Below are 20,988 nucleotides of genomic sequence, written 5' to 3' on the forward strand. Positions count from 1 at the left end.
TTATTGCGTCGTCTGTCCAAGTTGTTGTTACCGATTTAAAATATGATTTCGCTACCAGTTTTACCACAGGGATTTCAGTATTTGCTTTTAAGTTACTTCAATGACAATTTCTCTTCGTTTAAAAATTTTCTTTGCATTGTTTAAGATCCTTTTGACTGATGTAACCCATATTAATCTTGCAATGACCAACAGCCTTGACCTGGTGGGGACGAGTGTTGGGGTGGCACAAGAGGGAGCGTTTGGATGGATTTGAGCTCAGGTCAGTAGCAATGTTGTACCAACCTCATTTGTGTCGAAAGGACAGTGAATTGGCGAGATACGCGGGATCTAGAGGATCAAAAATCTTGATGAAATTGACCTTGGCTATGTTCATAATGTTGGTGAATACAGGAGTAAACAACTCCTGTACAAGAACACTAGGAGAGCCATTGGCAGAAAAAATGATATCGATAATACGACCTGTATCGAGACCAGCTAACTTGAAACGCCTGTGAGTTTTAGCGCTAGTGATCTTTCTATTTCTGCCAGTATATAAATATTGAAAACCGTTGGGTTTGGTGGGATCACGCTCGAAAAAGAACGTACAATATTGGCAATAGTCTCAGCTGTCATTTTAATGGGCCGGGCCTTGGGTTTGAGTGGCTTGCTAGCATTGATAGCATCTTTTTGGGCCATGGTTAAACCAGGCTTTCTCGGGGAGTCTTTCGGCCTAGCAGTGGCCTTGATAGTGCTAAGAGCCAAGGAAAAAGGAGGTAGCTGACTCCAGATGGTTCCATTACTTGCCAGATCATCAATTTGATCGACATCAATGCCGGAATTGGTTTCTATTTTGTTTTCAGGCTGGAGTTGTAGATTGACGAACATTGCGGCTTGATCTGAATGTTAGTTTCCAAGACCAAAAGTTGAGACTTTTAATATGATCCAATCTTGTATGATAGCTTACCGTACAGTAAATTTAGCTTCGTATTCATCGAAGCGACGGTTTTTGTCAGGAGCGGAGCGGCGCAAGAGCAGAACAGAATGATTATTAAGGTGAGGACAAGGCAAGAGAAAATTAAATATCTATTAGTATTAAGATATATATAAAAAGGAATGAAGGTAGAAAAAGGTTTATTTAGAGAAGCCGGAAAAATAGATAAGATCTTGAATACAGAAATAAGAATAAATAAACATGCTGTTATTTATATTAACTGACAGATCGGGTGAACAAGGGTCCGGGATCATATTTTCAGAGACAGATCATTGGTCATATTGAGTTTGGGACATCTTAGGGGCAGCGGGCATAGATACAGATAATTTCGGGGATAGATGTAGAGGATAACATGGGCTGATATTATTAGTGATTTAAAAAGGAGTTCAAAGTCAGAGGTACAAAGGAAACGGAAGTTAAATGGGTTTTACAAGGACAAGGGATAACGGAGATACCTTATTCGGAACAAAGACGCTAGACAGGAAACAATATGGATGTTTGTCAGTGACATGTGTGACAGGAGACAGAGAACAGGGAACAGGTGGAACAAGGACAATGGGCTAGTTGGCTTTCAAAAATGATCTGAGACATTTTGCATGATAACACGCAACTGAAACCTAGGTGGTTCATGACAGTTTTGTTCTCGAAGTTGCTTTGGCATATCCAAAGCAAATTCTGGAAGAGAGAAAAACAGGTGTGTGTCCCAAGGAAAATTAGGTTTGACATGAGGCAGCGAGGAGGTGTCGAAAGAAGAGCGGATGTCTTTACCATTAGCAATTTCAGATTCTTGTGATGGTTCCGAACTGTTGGAAATTTTTTTTTGGCAGCTTGGTAGTACTTACTGAAGTAACTGAGAAAACCTTAAGAGACGGGATGAGTTGGCAAGCCGTAGCCGTGGGCAACTGGCTTGGACGCAGAAGCTCGGTCGTTAGGTAGCGACAGTAGTCCTAAAACTACTGCCATTCGAGAAAGGTTTCAAGACATCCCATGCTTTTGAGGATGAAGCAGGAGCATTTCCTCTAGCTCTAGCAAGGGATTTAGTCTTTGTCATTATTGTTGAGAATGTCGTATATTATACTAGCTGGCATCTCGCTCACTTCGTGAGTGGAGCCAGCGTCTGAAACGCACTCAAAGTTAATAAATATAAGGTGCTCTCATAATCGGAAACCGAAAATAAATTGCCTAGTTTTTCTACAAAAATAGTAACACAAGTGCTTGAAAAAGCGATCTAAAAATGGGCAAAATAACACACATACATATATGGGTGGAAATAAAAATCTGATCAAAGTCAAAGTACATTCAAATATATTCGCTTGAAAAGGAAATGATAAAATAACAAAAGTTTTTAAATCCACATTTTTTTTATTTTTTTTTTCCTCCCTTTTACTTTATTACTACTTTTTATCACTTACACCACGGGAAAATCCAAGTGTTTATAGGTGTGATTCGAGTGATCATTTTAACACTTATTTAAACACCTAAAGAAAGTGTTTTGCGCCAATTTTATGAGTGATTTCCCCCGCTTAAAGAATGGTTAAAATCACTTCAATATCACTTTAATATAACTTAAAGCCACCTATTTTACACACCCTAATATCACTTTTATACAACTCATTGTCACTTATACAGCGCACACCTTAATATCACCTTAGATCCACCTTAAAATCACTTTAGATCCACCTTAAAATCACTTTAGATCCACTTTAATATCACTTTAGATCCACCTTAATATCACTTTAGATCCACCTTTATATCACTTTAGATCCACCTTTATATCACTTTAAATTTCACTTTAAAACTACCTAAAGATCACTTTAAAATGAACATTTTTACAGTTATAAAAAACTTTATTTGAAGAAAAAAACATTATTTGGAACTTGTGGGAAAGTACTGTTGTCGATACAGCTATGCAACAGCAAGAATCGTTCACTATCATTGGAAAATATGACATGTTAATAATACTATCAAAATGGTTATATAGTAAGCCTTACATTACATTATTGGTTAGAAGCCGAGTGCCGTCTCTTACGGTTTTTGTTCATTTTTGAGGGAGCCTTGTTTGACCAGCAGCTCTGTAACATGAAGTAAATGGCCCAGTTATCTTTACAACAATTGACAATGTCTGTAATGTTTAAAAGATGAGCTTCCCTGGAGACTCTTGATATTAACTCCTTCTTGATAACACCAGATAACGTTTTCCAAGGTACATATTCATCCATGCTTGACCTCAGGACAGAATTGCAAATGGAGTTAATATCCTTGCTTAGCAGACGATACATACCTTCTGCTGTTTCGGGCTGGCCAAAAGAATTCAACAGAAAAATTCCGCTATCGCTATTCTTTAGTATGTTAATGATATCAGTAACATGAACAGTTTCTGGCTTTTTGATCAAGTCAATCTCTTCATAATCGACTTGCATTTGATCTTGACCGCTATTTGGAAAAACATTTTGGGGACTTGTAGTAGCTATTTTACCCAAAATGGTTTCTAATCGATCCAATCTTTCATTAAGACTTTTTATAGCTGAATTTTGCTTTGCGATGATAGTTCCTTCTAGCTTCTCTATTTTTTCAAGCACAATATTTACCTATGTAGGTTGTCTAGACATATTGATGGAAATTTTTAGTTGGTATTTTAGTTAAAGTAGAAGAAAGAAAAAAAACCCTCACGTCTATTTTGGAATTTCATTGTTATTGTTATTGTTATTCTTTTGGATGGCTTATGTTTGCTCTATTTAGAAAAATATGTTACGTGAAATCATGATTTATGATGGGAAACCCTATTTTAAACCGCGAGTGCCGCAATATTTGGAATCCCTCTTCTTTCACATTTAATTATCTATTAACGAAAAATATGCGTTGCGATACTTGCCCAAACAGACCATACGTTCGTACTCGCGATATAGAATCTCATAAAAGAAAGCACAAAAATATGGATTTGGAAATCGAAATGAAGGTTAATATCATTAGACGACGACTAAATATAACAAATGACAGCACTGCTGAGTCATGCGTCAATGGTTTGCCCGTAGAAGAACCTGCCAATATTCCTGATCTTGAATATGGTATGACTGACGATGACAATTTTGATCCCGTTCCCGCTTCTGGTATTGCTTATATGGATATCAACGCTGCAACTGAATTAGAAAATTTATATGAAAGTGATAGTGGAAGCTGTTTTATTTTATACTACTAGTTCCAACAGCATGCCACTTGCTGCAGAAAGGGATCATATGAGAGTTCTGATTAACACCAATAATATTATCAGTCCCATAACAACAATACCTTTACCAATAGAAGAAAATAAGCACTACCTTGTTTGGCCATCTATGTCATTTAAAAAAGATGTGTGTATAAGCAATACGCCGTTTTGGTTTTAAAAACAAAACGTAACACTCATATATCAGACTTACTAAATAATAATAAAAAAATATTGCAAATGTTAACACTTTTTGGAACACCCCTGAACACCTCAAACGCAAGTGATGAAAACAAGCTTTTATTTTAACACTCATTTGTCACCTTATACAAAAGTGACCGAATTCACCACCTATTTAATTACCTTTTAACACCTTTCTCTCAAGTGATAACAATTAACACTTATTTTAACACTTAATAGTCACCTTTACCAAAAGTGACGAAATTTAACACTTATTTTAACACCTTTTAGCACCTTCATTCTAAGTGGTAGAAATTAACACTTATTTTAACACTTATTTGTCACCTTTATTTAAAGTGATGGCGAAAAACACCCGAATAAACACTCAAAGTCACTCAAAGTCACTTATTTATTAATTTCATCACTTATTTTTTCCCGTGGTGTTACCTTACTATGAACAACACTGAAGCAAATAACAACACACCCAACAACGTACGTGGTCGCGGACGTGGTCGTGGAAATGGACGTGGAGGTAGACGCGGACGTGGCAGACACGCTGGCACCTTTGTGTTTGTTGAACCTACTGTTCAGCACAACACCACTCCTGTCAACAACAGCAATGCCCAAGCTGAGAACAACAACGCTAATGTCGAAGATGACAATGGGCCTTCACGTCCATACAACGTATGGCCTGAGGTTGCAATTTGTATCCTTCTTGAGATCATGGCAGGCACCTACAATCACTTGTTGAGAAGAGGAGATACTGCCTTGAAACAGTTTATCTGGGTTCATTCGGCAGCTCTCTTGAAAGAAAAGATGGCTGAATATGCAAACACCGATGCAGTCAGTGCTTTTATAGCAAATGTTACGCATCTCAGTATACAACGCAAGTGGAAAGACATGAAAGCCAGATTCACCAGAGCCAGAAATGCAGCAAGAGAAAGAGGAGTTGGTGGAACTGTCCCAGACATACCATACTATGAAGAAATTGCCAAGATCACTCAGGATGATCCTAGCATCCAACCTGAGGTAATTTACGAAAGCGTCAACATGGAGGAGAATGGCATTCGATCATATAGAAGATCAAACGACGTTGATTTAATGGATGCCATTGGATCCGATGGTCCCGAAACTACGTACTTGACACCTACGGAAGTCGATCAACTTGTGATCCAAAAAGCTTTGGCCGATCAATACCCCACTGAAGGATCTTCAGTACCATCATCATCAACAGCACCTGCACCTGCACCACCATCAACACCCTCATCCGCACCACCACCTCCACCTACATCCGCAACACCACCAACCTCAACACCAGCAACCGAACCACCAACACCAACACCAACATCAGCATCCGCAGTACCACCAGCATCGACAGGCGCAACACCCCACCTCGATATACATCCGCACCACCTCCACCTCCATATTCATCCGCATCACCTCCACCTCAACAAACATCCGCACCACCTCCACCTCCACCTACATCCGCACCACCTCCACCTCCACCTACATCCGCACCACCTCCACCTCCACCTACATCCGCACCACCTCCACCAAGATCAACCCGCACTTCGAGAAATAATCGAACTTCTGGTGAGCAGTCTTTGTCAACTTTTGATCCCATTGAGGCTGCTCGTCAGTTGTCAGAAGAGCATATGGCACATGCCCGCCAACTCGGTGTAGAGATGATGGATCAAATGGCAGCGGTACAACGGGAAGAAAGGGAGCAAAGAATTCGTGACCTTGACAGTATGTTGCAAAGGGTCAGTCGTAATCGACAGACTGCATTGGAAGATATGCAAACAAGAAGACGACAAGAGTCCAGAGAGAGATATCGACTGCTAGAAGAATCAAGAAGTAGACGAGAGGCCGATTTGGAAGAGGATAGACGTAAACGTATCTCTGATATGGAGACTATTATGAATAGATTTGCAGCAATTCGAAGAGGCGATAGTGATACCAATCTTGGTTCATCTTCTACTGACAACAATAATTAAATAAAAAATATATTTAATATAATAAAACCTTTTGAAAACTAAGCAAGTCTATCTGTTCCCCTCATGATGTTGTTTCTTCTTAAGATAGACATTGCCTTAATACGGCGCATACCTGCAGCATCAATGGTAGCATCGGTACCGAGGAAAGGAAGCAGAGGTTCGAAGTTCACTTCATTTTCAAATTGGTTTCGACGGTCTGCCTCCACAAATCCCTCAAAATCCAAGCTTCCATCCAAAACTGCCTCTTTGATATCGTTTTGGTTTATACAAACGTTGTGCAAACCACAGCAAGATATGATGGTTTTAGCCATTCTATCAACGCTTAGCATATATAAGTGCTTCCAAAGGAATCTCCACCTGGACTTGAGCCCACCAAATGCATGTTCAATTTTAATTCGAGAACTAGAAAAGGTTGCATTGAAAATTTTTTCTTCCGCAGTGCTTTCACGTCGGCCATGGAATGGAACAATGAGATTTGGCAGCAAAGGGTAAGCCGAATCTAGGTCTCATCGTTAATGCTTTGTATACCTTAAAATAATTAATGAACTTACCTCCCAAAATATAAGTGTTTGCAGGACACCATCTGGCCGCATCCAACAAAATTTTGTGATAAATCACGCTGCTTGTGAATACTCTGGCATCATGGTTTCTGCCTTAATATAATAACAAACGGTAAGCTGCTGTATCATTTTTTTATCCTTCCACATGAACTTACCGGAATGCCCAGTTTTTACGGGCATCACAAATTGCCATCAAATTCATGGATGCATGACTCTTTCTATCGACATAAGCGTTTCCATTTATTGCTGGTTTTTGGATCACAACCAGCTTGCCATCAATTGCACCGAGTACACCAGAAAGTCTCGTGGCACCAGGTTCACCAAGTTCTGCAAACTCACGAGCATTGTTCAAAGCTCTCTGTCTATCTTCGATGGGCCATGTTATAAGTTCGGGAGTAATCTCCAACATGGCATCAATAAATCGGTTAGTGAAATTATTGAATGATCCGGCAGTTACTCCAAGATGAGTTTCGGCAATTCGATAACCAAAATGCGTGTTAGCAAATCTCCAAAGCACACACGCAACTTGCACTTCTACAGAGTAACCACCTCGCAGAATTGACCCAAGATAAGCAGCACATCTACTCAAACGATTGACGAGCCACTCGAAGGTCGACTTGTTGACTCGATAATGAGCTCTATAGCTATGGCGGCTGTTACGATCGTCGTTCAAGTTGGGATGTTTTATCGTCCAGTATGTTTCGTACGTGTCCATACGCTCGGTTCTAACAACCCTTCTGTGCGATTCTCGGGTCATCATCCCAGGGTTGTTTATGAAGATGTAATAAAAGATGTCATATTTGATTAAAGTGGTTGCATGCAAAATTGTTTCTCTAACCCAAAGTTGGAACAAGGAATAAACGTCATAGTTGCCTTCAAGACGAGCATAGTCGGCAATAATGTTCTCTTCGGCAATGGCAACCTCTTGTCCAAGCATTTCCTCTTCTAAATCGAACTCTTCGTCAATTCTAATGATTTCTTCCATCACGGCATCGAAGTATTGATCTTCGTCTTCAAAACGGTCAGTACCATTTCCCATCCAAAGTTGCTCTTGCATTATATCGAAAAAAGTTTCGTCAATTGGGTTCATGGTAAATAGGTACTTTAAAAAAAAAATAAAGATAAGCGAAAAGGAATATTCCGTTTTTTTATTAATAAAATCACGTTAGGTCTTTTAGTAAATTTGAAAGTGAAGAACCGTCACGGCATCACCTGATCGATGAAATTATTTTTTTGTTCAATTTAAAAAAATCCGTTCACACCCAAAAAAGGGGTCCACCGGCTTTTCGAATTTTACCTTGAGAGCACCTTATATCTATTATAAATTTTCTGACAATATCCTCGGACACAATTCTGTGGAAAAAAAAAAAAAAAAAAAAAAAAAAAAAAAAAAAAAAAAAAAAAAAAAATAAAAGCGTTTGGACGATTATCTTTTGAGACTGTACTACGGACTTTGAACCTGTTCATTCCTTGGGCTATTTCTCCTAACTCTGTATGTTATCGGGGATTCTTAGTAAGGATATCAAAGAGCTAATAGTTGGATTTTATGTGGACTATGCTCTACCAGTGGCTTGCCATTACCATTCATGATACTTACAATTATTGAGGATGGACATTTATAAAGCTTATGGCGCTGTCTCAAGGGGAATAATTATAAGGTTTTTATTTTAGAATATTTGGTTAAGATATATGTATAAATATAATGTAATGAAGAAATAATTTAAGTTGGGATAATATATATATAAAAGATCGATATGAGTTGATATGAGTCGATAAAGAACTACCTGCTTAGATTTTTGATTTTTGATTTCTGATAATTTCAACTGCATCATTGTCAGCGCCGAATTTTCTTTTTACAGATAAGGGCATATCAGCACCAAAAAAATACAAGTCTTCCGATTTTCGCACTCTTGACATGGCTACATAAAGTTGTCCATGAGACATCATGTTGTCCAAGTGAATTCCCACACAATCGATCGTTGCGCTTTGAGATTTGTGAATAGTGGAGGCAAAAGCGGGAACGATTGGATACTGTGTTCTTGTGTAACTAGTATTAGGGACTTGTCGGCTGACTCTTTGGATCCAATATATGGAATCACTACCATCTGGCAGGCGTTTTCTTAAACATATGTTTTCTTCCTCCATATATTCTACTGCTGCAATAGTGCCATTAACCCAACCTTGAGAGACATTTAAGTTATGAACCAGCATAACAGGCATGATTTGTTTCAGTAAAAGCGTTTCCAAAAGTCTTGTTTCTCTTAACGAAATTTTAGCTGTTCTTTTGTTGCCAACATATGAGTCAAGTGCAGCGAATTCTTTACCCTCACCAGGAAAGTCTTTGTAATCCTTTTCATTTGCTAAGCGCACTCGTTCTCTTGTAGTATAAAGGCGGAGGCAGTACAGCGGGAGATTATTTTTGTGAATGGTCCTTTTGTTGATAAATTGAATAACGGTTTCATCAAAATTGTAATTTCTAACTTTTTCCAAAATTTCAACAAAAGCGGTTTCTTTTTGTCTGACAGGTTCGATAAGGTTGTATCTGTTGGACGTTGTATATATTTCAGATTCCCAAATAAGACCTTCCATTTTTTGCACGGGGAGCAATTGTGCTATGTCGCCAAAAAACACAGTCTTAATTCCACCCATGCTACTTGACCTTTGGGTTGTTTTAATTAACGCTTCACTTACAGACTCTAAAAGTTTTGAGCTGACCATTGAATATTCGTCAATAAGCAGAAGTAATTTTGGGTAAAGCTTAACGTATTCGTCTAACTTGAGAAAGTTTGGAACAGAGGAGCGATTTGTGATACCGAAGAAACGATGCAGCGTCTCACCAGAAATGTTGTGGGCAGCTACGCCGGTGGGAGCCAGTTTAAAAACCTTTTTAAAACATTAGACGTTTGCAGATCATGTTTATTCAGTATTTACTTACTTTATATCCCTTCAGCTTGTAGTGTCTTTCCAGCATCCGTAATACATAGGACTTTCCTGTACCTGCGGCACCAGAGACAAAAACGGTGGAATTGTTTCTGAGATCATATATTGTTTGTTTGTAAACACTCTTTTGGCTTCTGTTTGCACTTTTAAGCATGGCAATCAACTCTTCGCGACAAGCATCCATGCCTCTTTCAGCGTCTACTACATCATTTACAGATTGTATATTCATTCTTCTGTGCACTTCAATACCACCCTCTTCAAGATTGATCAAGTACTCATAATAATCTTCAAATTAAGATAGTCTTATTAATAACAATACGTTTATGAAAAATATAGATATTACCTTTCCATGATCTAATTGGGCCCTTTTCATTTTCGAAAGTTGTATTAAAGATCGGCTTTTTTGTTACAATCTGCTGATAGTAAAAGCTTTCACCATTCATCTCGCTTTGATTAAACGTACGCCACGCAAAAGGTTTTTCGATAATCAGTTGGTATAGATCTCTAGAGCTGTAAACAAAATTAGGCAGCTGTCCAGAGTAAAAGCTTCGCGTCACATTCTGAATACGTGGATACATTTTCTTGCTGTAGTTTCTTTTATAAAAACTAAAAAATTCTGTCAAAGTCAAATCAGGCGCACCTTCACGCTTTTCATAAATGTCTATTTTCCAAAACGTTTAGTGTCGGTATTTCATTTTTTTTTTATCATCATTGCTTTTAGCGCATTACCAACATGAGTTCTTGCAAAAATTTCATTGGAACTACTATCAATATCCTTGATGTCATCTCGCAATCTTTTACTGTCTTGACCGAGTAAGCTGGTATTAATAAAGATAACGTTACGAGAATTACTATGCTTTCTCCATCCCAAGACATCGTATGTTGCTTCAACTGCACCAACAATTCTTGTCGCATAATGCTCTCTCTCAGACACATAAGATGTTCTCTTATAGTATCCTTGGTTTTGTTGCTGAATATTTTTCAGAAGGATTTTTGCTTCATAATCATCCTTTGCCAAATACTTTGCTAAATATCTTACTGCTTGTGGTCCATCATTGTACTGAATATCCATGCTGGTGCGGAAAACTGCTAGAAGATACGGGTTGTAATTGTTCACGTAAGCATCACCAACGTCTCTTTTGTAGATGCAGCGATGTTCAGTATCAAGTTCAGTGGAAGGAGCGTAAGGCTTAGGATATCCAAATCTGCATTTTTTTGTAGGGTCACCTCTTTTACAATAGCTTTTGTTTAAAATAATTAATTAATACGGTAACGCATAAAAAGGAGTTTTAGCTTACTTGTCATTGCATCTGTGAATTTGCAGGTTATTTACTAAACTATGCAAAAGAGGATCGTCAATACTTGTGCCAGGTGGAAAACTTGTATGAACCACATTCATATCGATAAGCTCCTTGTGCAGATTTTTCAGTCCAAAGAACCATATGAATGTGTGGGCTTCCACGATCTTGAATCTCCATGACCCAGCTATAATCTTTGATACCACCAATTTGTCTGGCAAAGTGACCTTGAATATAGATTTTAAAAAACCTTAACCATCTTCTCCTGAAGTGTTGCGAAAATAATACAGGGTCTTCCCAAGGGAACTTGGTATCTTCATCTTGAATGTTTTTAAAGTCTGCACTTTTGTCATCACAAGTAAATGTTAAAAAAAGTTGAGGAGCACCAAGATTTTCAAATATACACTGGAGATCCAAAAAGTTTTTTCTTTTGTATGCATATGATGACCGAATCTGAGGAGGTACAGTAGAGACAATGTTCTTGTTGAGTTTTCCTGTATTTTGATTCACAACATCCTTTTGAGTTATATTTTCTCTGCCTTTAGTTGAAACCACGAATCTATTAGCAGCAGCGATATTTTTTTTTTCAATAAGATCGAGCATGAAGAATAAAAAAGAAGGGTCTCGGGCAAAACGTCTATCTCTCATAAGAAGCCTCTGCTTCGCATAAGCTGCAATACTTGTTTCATTCCACGTAGCATTTGCAACACCGCCTTGATTTTCTGGTATACCATAAGCTCCTAATCGATTGTCAAACTCATAGGTATTAGTCGGTACCATGGAGTAGTGACCGGTGCATGTTGGATAGAGATGTGGAAAAAGCAAGGCCAAGAGACTAGGGTGGGAGTACCTAATCATTTTCCCAACATCATCTTCACCTACAATCAACTCTTTGAATTCAACATCGGTAGCCTGGGGGTTTACATCGTTAATGGAAAACAAAGCATTGTTGACCCAGCGTTTATCAATTCCGACATGCTTTTTGTTCTCGGAAACATGATAATTTACCAAGGCGTAGGTTAATTTTGGCAAATCATAGCGGGCTAACAAGGGATGTACACGTTGAAGAGCTTGATATGCTTGCTTCACCTTGGTCTTCCTAATGTTTGCAGGATCACCACGTTGAAAAAATAGTCCCAAGGTTCCACCATAAGCCATTTCAGCAAATTCATAGTTATGCGTCGCATACATGGTACCCTTCACCTCGTAATGACCAATTCTTCCATGGAGCAGCGTGGATTTTCTTGTTATTTGCGACATAAGCTTAATTGGAGACAAAGCCGACTTCTCTCTATAGTTTAAGTCTTTAGTTTCAGGGATTAAATCGCCTATATCATAATTATTAGTCGATATTTAGAGCTGCTATTAAAGTTTTATATCTTACCAGGATACGTTAATGTGACAACGGCATTCCTCATCCATCTTGAAATGCTGCAGACAGACCATCTTCTTGGTTACATCATTGGGGATTTGACAAAGGGGTCAATTTCCATTTCAAACAAGGAAAACTGAATAAGTCTGAAAACCGGCGAAACTTTTGATCCTCAGGATAAAGAACTTGCATGCAGACACAGCAGTAACCATCGGGCTTGAGCATTGTAAACTCTTGGAATGAATTAATTTGCTTTTTTTGAAAAGCATTAAAGGTAGATAAATTTGGGTCTTCGATTCTCCAAGAGAAAAACATGATAGTTTAATATATTGTTGAAGTCATTACCTGTGTTTATAGGGACAGTATTTATATTCGTTTTTAAACACGTTCTTTAACTATATTTTTAATTCAATAGCACCGCTACAATAATTTTCAGATGTGATTCTTTTTGATTTCATTTTTGTTTCCATTTTAAAAAAAATAGATTTTACTTTGTGAAATAATGGACAACGTGATCCAAGTGAACAAAAAAAGCGCATGGCTTTGTCACCTGAGATTACAAAAAAAATACAATGCCATTTTAAAAAACAAGTCGACATTATAAAAAAATGATATTTATTATTGGAATAGCGGGAGAGGGGGAAGCGGGAGAAGGTATTAAATAACGTTTTTTAAAAAAAAAGCAAACGCAAAAGAAAAGAAAACGCAATCACGAAAGGGACAAGCAAGAAGAAAAGAAGCAAAACTACCAAGGAGACAAAAAAAACTAGTTCTCCATTTCTTCTTCATCATCGATAGTTCGGGAGCTGGCGGGGACGACAAAGATCTCAACAGAGAACGGCATGTGATCATTTAGCAGATTTCTGAGAGAGAGGTTTGGGTTGGCCCAATCCTCCAAACGACGAACACTCTCATTGTACGAATACGTACTCTTGATCACACGAGGAACAGGGCGGTTAGTGTTGGGGTCAGTTGTTGGACGTGTCACCGACTCCACAACAGTAACCGGGTTGTAATTGGACATTATCAACCCTTCAGATACTATCATAAAATGAAGTGGCAAAATTAGCTACATAATAACTTGTATATAATCAAAAAAAAAAAACTCACCAAGCTTCTCATAAGAGGTATTTAACTGAGTGGCGAATGCTTCAACATTCAACCCCTTGCCCATCACCATGTCCTCGTTGTAAATGTTCTCAAAAACGTACTTGTACAAAATGTACTTGAGCTTCAGGAACTTGTGATTTTTCTCCAAATCACGGACTCGAATTTTTGTGGCTGTTGTGCCGATGATGTTTCCATCATCATCCAAGGTGGGAAGAGGTCGGGCACTATCGACACTCAAACGAATACTTGAAAAAGCCCTTGTGCTATCATCAAACGTGTACGCTGTCACGTTCAATGGGCCTATATAGAAGTGTTAGATTTGTTAGGATAATAGAAACATTTAGAATATTTACCTGTCAGGTGGTGGCGGCTTCCTACATCACAGTACCGGATGAAATAGTAAATCATCGCAGGATTCGACACATAAAGCTTGACTCTCATGCCAGAGTCAATGGCTTTGGCCTCTAACATAACGTTTCGAGCTGTTACTCGAAATGTGGGAGCACTGGTAATAGTGCAATCGGTGAGTTCTCCAAGAAGCATGTTGTAAATTTGTAATTTAGTTATAAAAATAATATGGTTCAATTTTTCTTAAGTATACTTGCTTATATACCCGTAAGCATTTTATAAATATGGAAAGTTATTCCATTAATCGAAATTATCGCAAATAAAATACAAAATTCACGAGAATCGATGATGTAACTCATGAATTATGTATAATAGATTAAGAATTGATAAAACCACGGGAATCGCATCAGATGATATTGTCAATCAGTCAAACACATATGCGTACGTTGGTGTCCTATGTGTCAGGTACAATATATTCTGTCAAACAGTAGTTCAGAATATAAAATTTTCTCTTCTCTATTTTGTTTAATAATACAGAAATATGTCTTCTAAAGTTTGCAGGATTTAGTTTAAAACCAATAAGGACCAAATTGCATATATTGCATGGTCCGAGCATGTTGGGTTTTTTTTATTAAAAATAAGGTATCACAAAGTCTCAAATAGCCTATAATACAATAAACATTACACAAATGCATTCAATGCATGTGCTACACATATATATTACAACAGTACCGTGTCACTGTTATAGCACAATTATGTTGCCAAAAAAAATCGACTTCGGTATTGGTTTATATATAATTCTAATGAAAGCGGAATAACACAGAATGGTGAAAACTTTCTATACGTACAGCAGAGGTGGTGTCGAAGAAAAAAAAAGTTGCCTGACATTTTATTTATGGACCCTAAACTCATTTCTATTATGACAATAAAAAACCTGATATCATTATCAATCTATCATACTATTATTTTATGCAAATAGTTAGCAGTCATTTTTGAAAAATTGGATTTTCAAAAAAAAAAAAACATGTGATGATGACAAAGTTGTGGACTTACAGAATTAAATTGTTTGTATCCGGCATCATGAAAGATGTTGGAAGTATCTGGTGATGACAATAAAAATTTAATTCTAAACGCACGTGTACGGAAGCTCAATAAAAACCTTACACAATAAACACGCATGTAATACAATGCAATTGACCATAGACCTTTACGTATTATATAACACACATGTATTGACAAAGGAAAAAACAGCTACAATATAATTTTTAAAATATGCAATCCATTGTTTCCACGTTTGTAGGGCTCCTGTTTCCCCATACATTGCGAGTGGATGAAGAGAAGGGGAACGTTTATTTTTTGCTTTATGAAGCATACTTTGGGTAATGTATAAAACTTTGGGTGTTTAATTAAACATTATAAACTTGGTTTAAAACTGACCAAGTTTTTTTCCGCTTACGTATCTAAAAAGACGTTACAGTGTAAAGGTGATCGGACCAAAAAATGTAATAGAGGACTCTTTCAAAGCTTATAATTCTTCATGGGATATCAAATATTTAAAGGAAAAAAAGGATCCCATTCTCATGGTTGCAACTGGCAACATGGACCAGCAACCAACGGTTTCTGGGTTTTTAGGAAGGGCTGTAGAAGAGAAATTTCATTTGGCAGTTATTGTACTAAGAATAATGCCATGTATTCCATTGGTTACAGAGACTTTGAAAGATATGGTTCATCCAGACATAGGCCCCGTACAAATTACCAAAGGTGTTAGAGAAGGATATTTTTATGTAAATCTGTCACTCAATCAAGATTTTACGAATGGCCCTGAATTTTACGCTTCTAATACAGTGGATGAAGAGCTTGGTAAAATTTAGTTAAAATAGTGTCTGCACAAAATTTAATTAAACTTCTAATGTTGCATTTTATCAGATGATTTTGAATTAGAAATTCTTGAAAGGGATCAGAGAAGATCAGGCAAAGTTCATGATGACGAAGACGAAATTGAAGAAAATACAACCAACAGCAATACAAAAAGCAGGACAAATAACCAGAATTTCGATGAAGATGATGATGAAAATGAACCATTTTTCCCAGAAAATTATAACTATGACAATGCACGAAGATTTTCGGAATCCACTGCTGCTTCTTTGCAGTCGACAAATTTAAAAGGACCCATTGAAAAGCCATTGACAGAAGATGAAATTTTTGTAGAAAATGTGATGACTGAATTAAATAATGAGAAGGGACTATTAGCAGATCACATACAAAAAAATAACAGGGACATTATCGAACTGGATTCTGAACTTGAAGAAGCTTCTGATCACAATTACGGTGAAGATTCTGGAGGTGACCAATAATAATACATATCCACATATATTTACAAAAACTTGAGCCCTGTGTTAATACGTATATTTTTATTTTTAACCTTCATCAAAAAACATTTAGACGATAGTGATTGCTCCAATCAAACAATAACAGCGTCAAACCGAACCTCTGAAATAACACCCGCTAAAACCGTAGAGAAAGCACCCAAGAATACTGTTAATAGAATAGCATCTAATTTCACTGAGGCCGAATCTTCAAGAGCATTCAACTGTAAGTATTAAAAAATTATAAATAAAGCACCTCATTTTTAATGAGAAAACTGTTTACATAATTATTCATCCGTACATTTCAAAGTTTTGGTTAGACAGTGATATAGCGCTAGTACGGATTTAGATTTAAAAAGGGACAATTATTATTATATAACAATTGTGATAGTGAGCACCAGACTTTTAGTTGTCAACTTAGTTTTATTATTTATTGAGAGTATTTCTGTAGTGATCTTAGACGATAAAATATATGGATAAGACAATAAAATGCAAATCGATAATAATACAGTGAGAGATGAGAAGAGAATATAGTTCTTAGATGTCAAAGATAAAAGAGTTTACGACGGGTTTATGTAAGAAGATGATGTGATTGTATAATTTACAATAGACAACAAACAGCAACAAAAAGCGGAGGAAATACTACTAGTATCAATTACAAGATAAATCCCAAATTTAGGTAAAGACAAAACTAAAGAATATTTATTAAGAATTGAAAAAAAGGGAGCGTATTTATAGGAAAGATCCTATCCTGTGTAACAACAAGCCACATTATTATTGGCTGCAACATATCCCCCCGATTAGAGTAAGGTAAACCTTACCGTCAAAAGAAATATGAATGCAGTTTTGGATAATATGACCAGTGCACCAGAACAGGACCAAACTAAAGAAGAGGTAAGAGAAGGATGGAAAAATCCAGAAAAGCAAAAAAATTGAGCAGAGAGTATAAAGGAGATCAGTAGTTTTGAACTCGTTACGGAGCATGGATAGTTTATGCTCGTTTACGGAGAAAGGGTAGTTTATGCTCGTTACGGAGAAAAGATAGTTTATGCTCGTTACGGAGAAAAGATAGTTTATGCTCGTTACGGAGAAAAGATAGTTTATGCTCGTTACGGAGAAAAGATGGATCCAAAATTTGAAGGATTTTCGCAGAGAACTTGGTTTTGATATAAATGGCGAAACTTGTGATTTGAACGGATTGGTCAAATTTCGGGAATAGTAAAGTCTATTCTTTAATATTTCTTGTAAAGGTGAATGGCTTGAAGGTTTCTAACCAGATTGCTTGCAGTTGTGTGATTGAATAGTCATTAAACATTTTAATTCTTCGTATTTAACGTTTAGATTAAAAGGAATATCAAGGAGACTCGGTTGGTCACCATCTTGTATATTCGACTTTTGCCTTTTGACTGTTGAGGATATTGATAATAGAAGAAGGATAGGTTTCGATCCTATAGGTATGCTTGAATGGTATAACTTTGATATGAACATTTAATTGCTTTCTTGACACCAGTCTATTGTTCGAGATAATAAATTGAGAGTATCCATGGGGAGTGATAATACGGTTATAGATAAACAAGGCTATTTCACTTGAACTTGTACACGTAGAGATTCGGTTTCGACCCATTCGATAAGATAGCAGCTTGCAATGATGGAATAAATATGTCCGCCTCAAAATCTTGTTCATCGTTCTGGAGATATTTAACATAGATTGAATTTCTTTAACTATAGTGCACCATTTAGACTTCGAGGGAATCTTGTTTGAGGCGGTCTTTATTTTGATGGATTCTAAAAATTGAAAGGTAACAGAAGCTTTTATTGACTTCAGTTATATTGGTCATGATGAAAAATTAAGTTTTACAACAATTTATTTACAATTGGTTGAAGAAAAAATAGTTTATAGACATAATGCTTATTGGTCTTGTCAATGTAAAGTTTTACAACAATTTATCTGAAAGTGGTTGAAGAAAAAATAGTTTTGAGACATAATGCTTATTGGTCTTGTCAATGTAAAGTTTTACAACAATTTATCTGAAAGTGGTTGAAGAAAAAATAGTTTTGAGACATAATGCTTATTGGTCTTGGGTTTAAAGTTTAACGACATTATACGCGTTGGTCGGATAGTAGAATATCAGGATCAATAACCAAGACGTGACAAGAAATCGGCTGATTCGTTCACTCTTCCAGGACGGTACTTGACAGTGTATTGATATTCGCCAAGTAGGTTAATCCATCGTATCAAGATACCAGAGGGATTCTTCGTGTTAAGGAGACCTTTGATGGCGGAATGATCCGTAATGATCGTGAAATGTCGGCCAAGCAAATAAGGCCTGCATGTTTTCACACCAAAGATTACAGCTAGACATTCCAATTTAGAGATACCATAGTTTGCTTCTTCTTTATTGACGGCACGACTAAGATACGCTATGGGATGTTCACGACCCTCATCATCGAGTTGTGTCAGAATACACGAAAGACCTTTGATACTGGCATCGGTCACCAAAACAAACTCTCTTGAGAAGTCTGGTCTCATTAGTACCGGAGCAGAGATTAGGGCCTTCTTCAAGGTTTCAAACGCCAAAGTAGTTTCTTCAGACCATGGCTTCTTGTTGTCCTTCTTGGTCTGTTCATGCAAGGGCCTAGCAATCGCCGCGAAGTTAGGTACAAACCTACGGTAATAAGAGCAAATCCCAATGAAGCTACGAACATCCGTTATAGTTTTTGGGAGAGGGAGGCTTGCAATCTTCTCCAATTTTGCAGGATCGGTCTTCAACCCTTCAGAGGTGACAATATAACCCAAGAATTTGAGTGACGTCTTGAAGAATTTGCACTTGCTTGGATTAAATGTGAGCTTGGCAACACGACAACATTCAAAGACCCGCCTAATATGATCTACATGATCATCATACGTATTACTGTAGATATTAAGATCGTCAATGTAACACACCAGAAACTTGTTAATTAGTGGCCTAAAAGCGATATCCACTAGACGTTGAAAAGACGAAGGGCTATTGCAGAGACCCATTGGCAGCGTCACGTATTCAAAACTACCAAACTTTGTAGCAAACGCAGTCTTTTCGATGCTGTCCTCCTCCATTGGAATTTGGTGGAAACCCGAGGTCATATCCAAAGCACTAAAGATTTTCGATTTACCGAGTTGGTCCAACAAATCGTCGACCCGAGGCAAACTATACGCGTCAAGCTTACTGACTGCATTCAGCTTTCGGTAATCAATCACCAACCGGTACTCTTGAGGGGGTTGTACTTGACCGTCCTCTACAATCTTCTTAGCTTTCTTGACCAGCATGACAGGAGCAGCCCAAGGACTGTATGAAGGTCGGATGATTCCTAAGTCACAGAACCTCTTCAGCTCCTTCTCCAAATAGTCACTTTCTTCAGGACTCAAACGATACGGTCGATGGCGAATAGGCATGACATCTTCAGTAATAATACGATGTTTCATGAGAGTGGTACGGCCAATGGTGTTTTTATCCCAATCAAAGATATCCTGGAATTCTTGCACCAAGGAGAAAAAACGTTCCTTCAATTGAGCATTGATATCGCCAACTTCGATCTTATCCTTAATTTGTTCTAGAGTAATAAGGGGTTTTGACGACGTAGGTACTTCAGTATAGGGATGAGCGAGGTCTTGACCTTCTTGAGTCAACATGTTGAGCATATCGTATCCAACAGCCGAATCCACAGCAGGATCATACCAATTGATACACCCAAGCATTTCATTCGCAGGTACTTCAATGCTTATTCCTGAATTATTTATGATCGTAATTTGGAATTGATTGTCCAAGACAAAAAACTTAATAAGATACTTATCATTGTATCTATCTAAACTACTCTCAAATTGGGAATGTTGTGATTGGAAATCGTAAATTAAATCAGGAGTTGTCTCTACGGGTTTATCAACAAAGAAAGTTCTTTGAGTTTTGGCCGGTAAGAGACACTTGCTGTTTGAAGTAGAAATTCGAAACTCATCATTGCCAACTGTTAAAATTACCACACTCCCCGAGTTGATATCATCCTTTAACATATACAACTCTTCACTTACACTGTCCTCGGTAATAAGCATGAAATCCTCATCAGATTCACTACTCCCGGATTCATCCGAACTACTCGAACTATCCTCATAGCTTTCACTTTCAGAACTTTCAGAGATAATGGTAGAAGGCTTGGTGGGTATTGGTTGAACTTGGTCTTGTTTCAACACACATTGTATCGGAACTTCAGTATGTTGTTGCTTATAATTGACAGTCATAATTCGTTTGGGAAAATTAATAATAGCATTGGCTCGAAGCATCCAGTTAGTACCGATTACCAAAGGAACAGGACTATACGGCAAAACTTCTACAGTAGAAGGGACCACAACGCCATAAGCCAGGATTGGTACATCATAAATAACACCCATCGATGCTTGTTTCAATCCATTCCCAAGAGTGAACACACTAGCCGAAGGACCATCAATCTTGTAACCTAACGATTCCATTAAGGCTTTTGACACACAAGTTTTGGACGCTCCACAATCGATAAGAGTTTTCATTTCAATTTTATCAATTACGAACCGAGTGTACACCGCCGTCGAATTTCGTTCTTCCTCAACACTTTCTCTATAACTCAAGTGTTGTTCCACATTGTACTT

General features: G+C 37.5%; 3 protein-coding genes across 3 annotated transcripts; 1 reads left to right on the forward strand and 2 right to left on the reverse strand.

Annotated features, from left to right (window-relative positions):
- Positions 1-307: 307 nt before the first annotated feature.
- On the reverse strand, positions 308-565 carry EV154DRAFT_399074 (uncharacterized protein; the record flags this gene model as incomplete). The annotated part of the gene is made up of 1 exon (XM_051595247.1): positions 308-565. A coding segment is annotated over one exon (258 nt), but the record flags the coding sequence as incomplete, so codon positions are not given.
- Positions 566-13,110: 12,545 nt separating this feature from the next.
- EV154DRAFT_464674 (uncharacterized protein) lies at positions 13,111-14,199 on the reverse strand. Its single transcript, XM_051597672.1, has 3 exons — positions 13,980-14,199; positions 13,627-13,926; positions 13,111-13,557 (listed from the first exon to the last, which is right to left on the reverse strand). Exons 1-3 carry the CDS (start codon positions 14,167-14,169, stop codon positions 13,283-13,285), a joined length of 765 nt encoding a protein of 254 aa, XP_051457459.1. The 5' UTR covers positions 14,170-14,199; the 3' UTR covers positions 13,111-13,282.
- A 1,047-nt stretch (positions 14,200-15,246) lies between these two features.
- EV154DRAFT_420987 (uncharacterized protein) lies at positions 15,247-15,845 on the forward strand (the record flags this gene model as incomplete). Its single annotated transcript, XM_051595985.1, has 2 exons — positions 15,247-15,353; positions 15,452-15,845. The coding sequence occupies 2 exons, from the start codon at positions 15,247-15,249 to the stop codon at positions 15,843-15,845; spliced, it is 501 nt and encodes a 166-aa protein (XP_051457460.1).
- Positions 15,846-20,988: the final 5,143 nt, after the last annotated feature.

The sequence above is a fragment of the Mucor mucedo genome (assembly GCF_025094135.1).
Source record: "Mucor mucedo strain NRRL 3635 chromosome Unknown EV154scaffold_47, whole genome shotgun sequence".
Lineage (NCBI taxonomy): Eukaryota > Fungi > Mucoromycota > Mucoromycetes > Mucorales > Mucoraceae > Mucor > Mucor mucedo.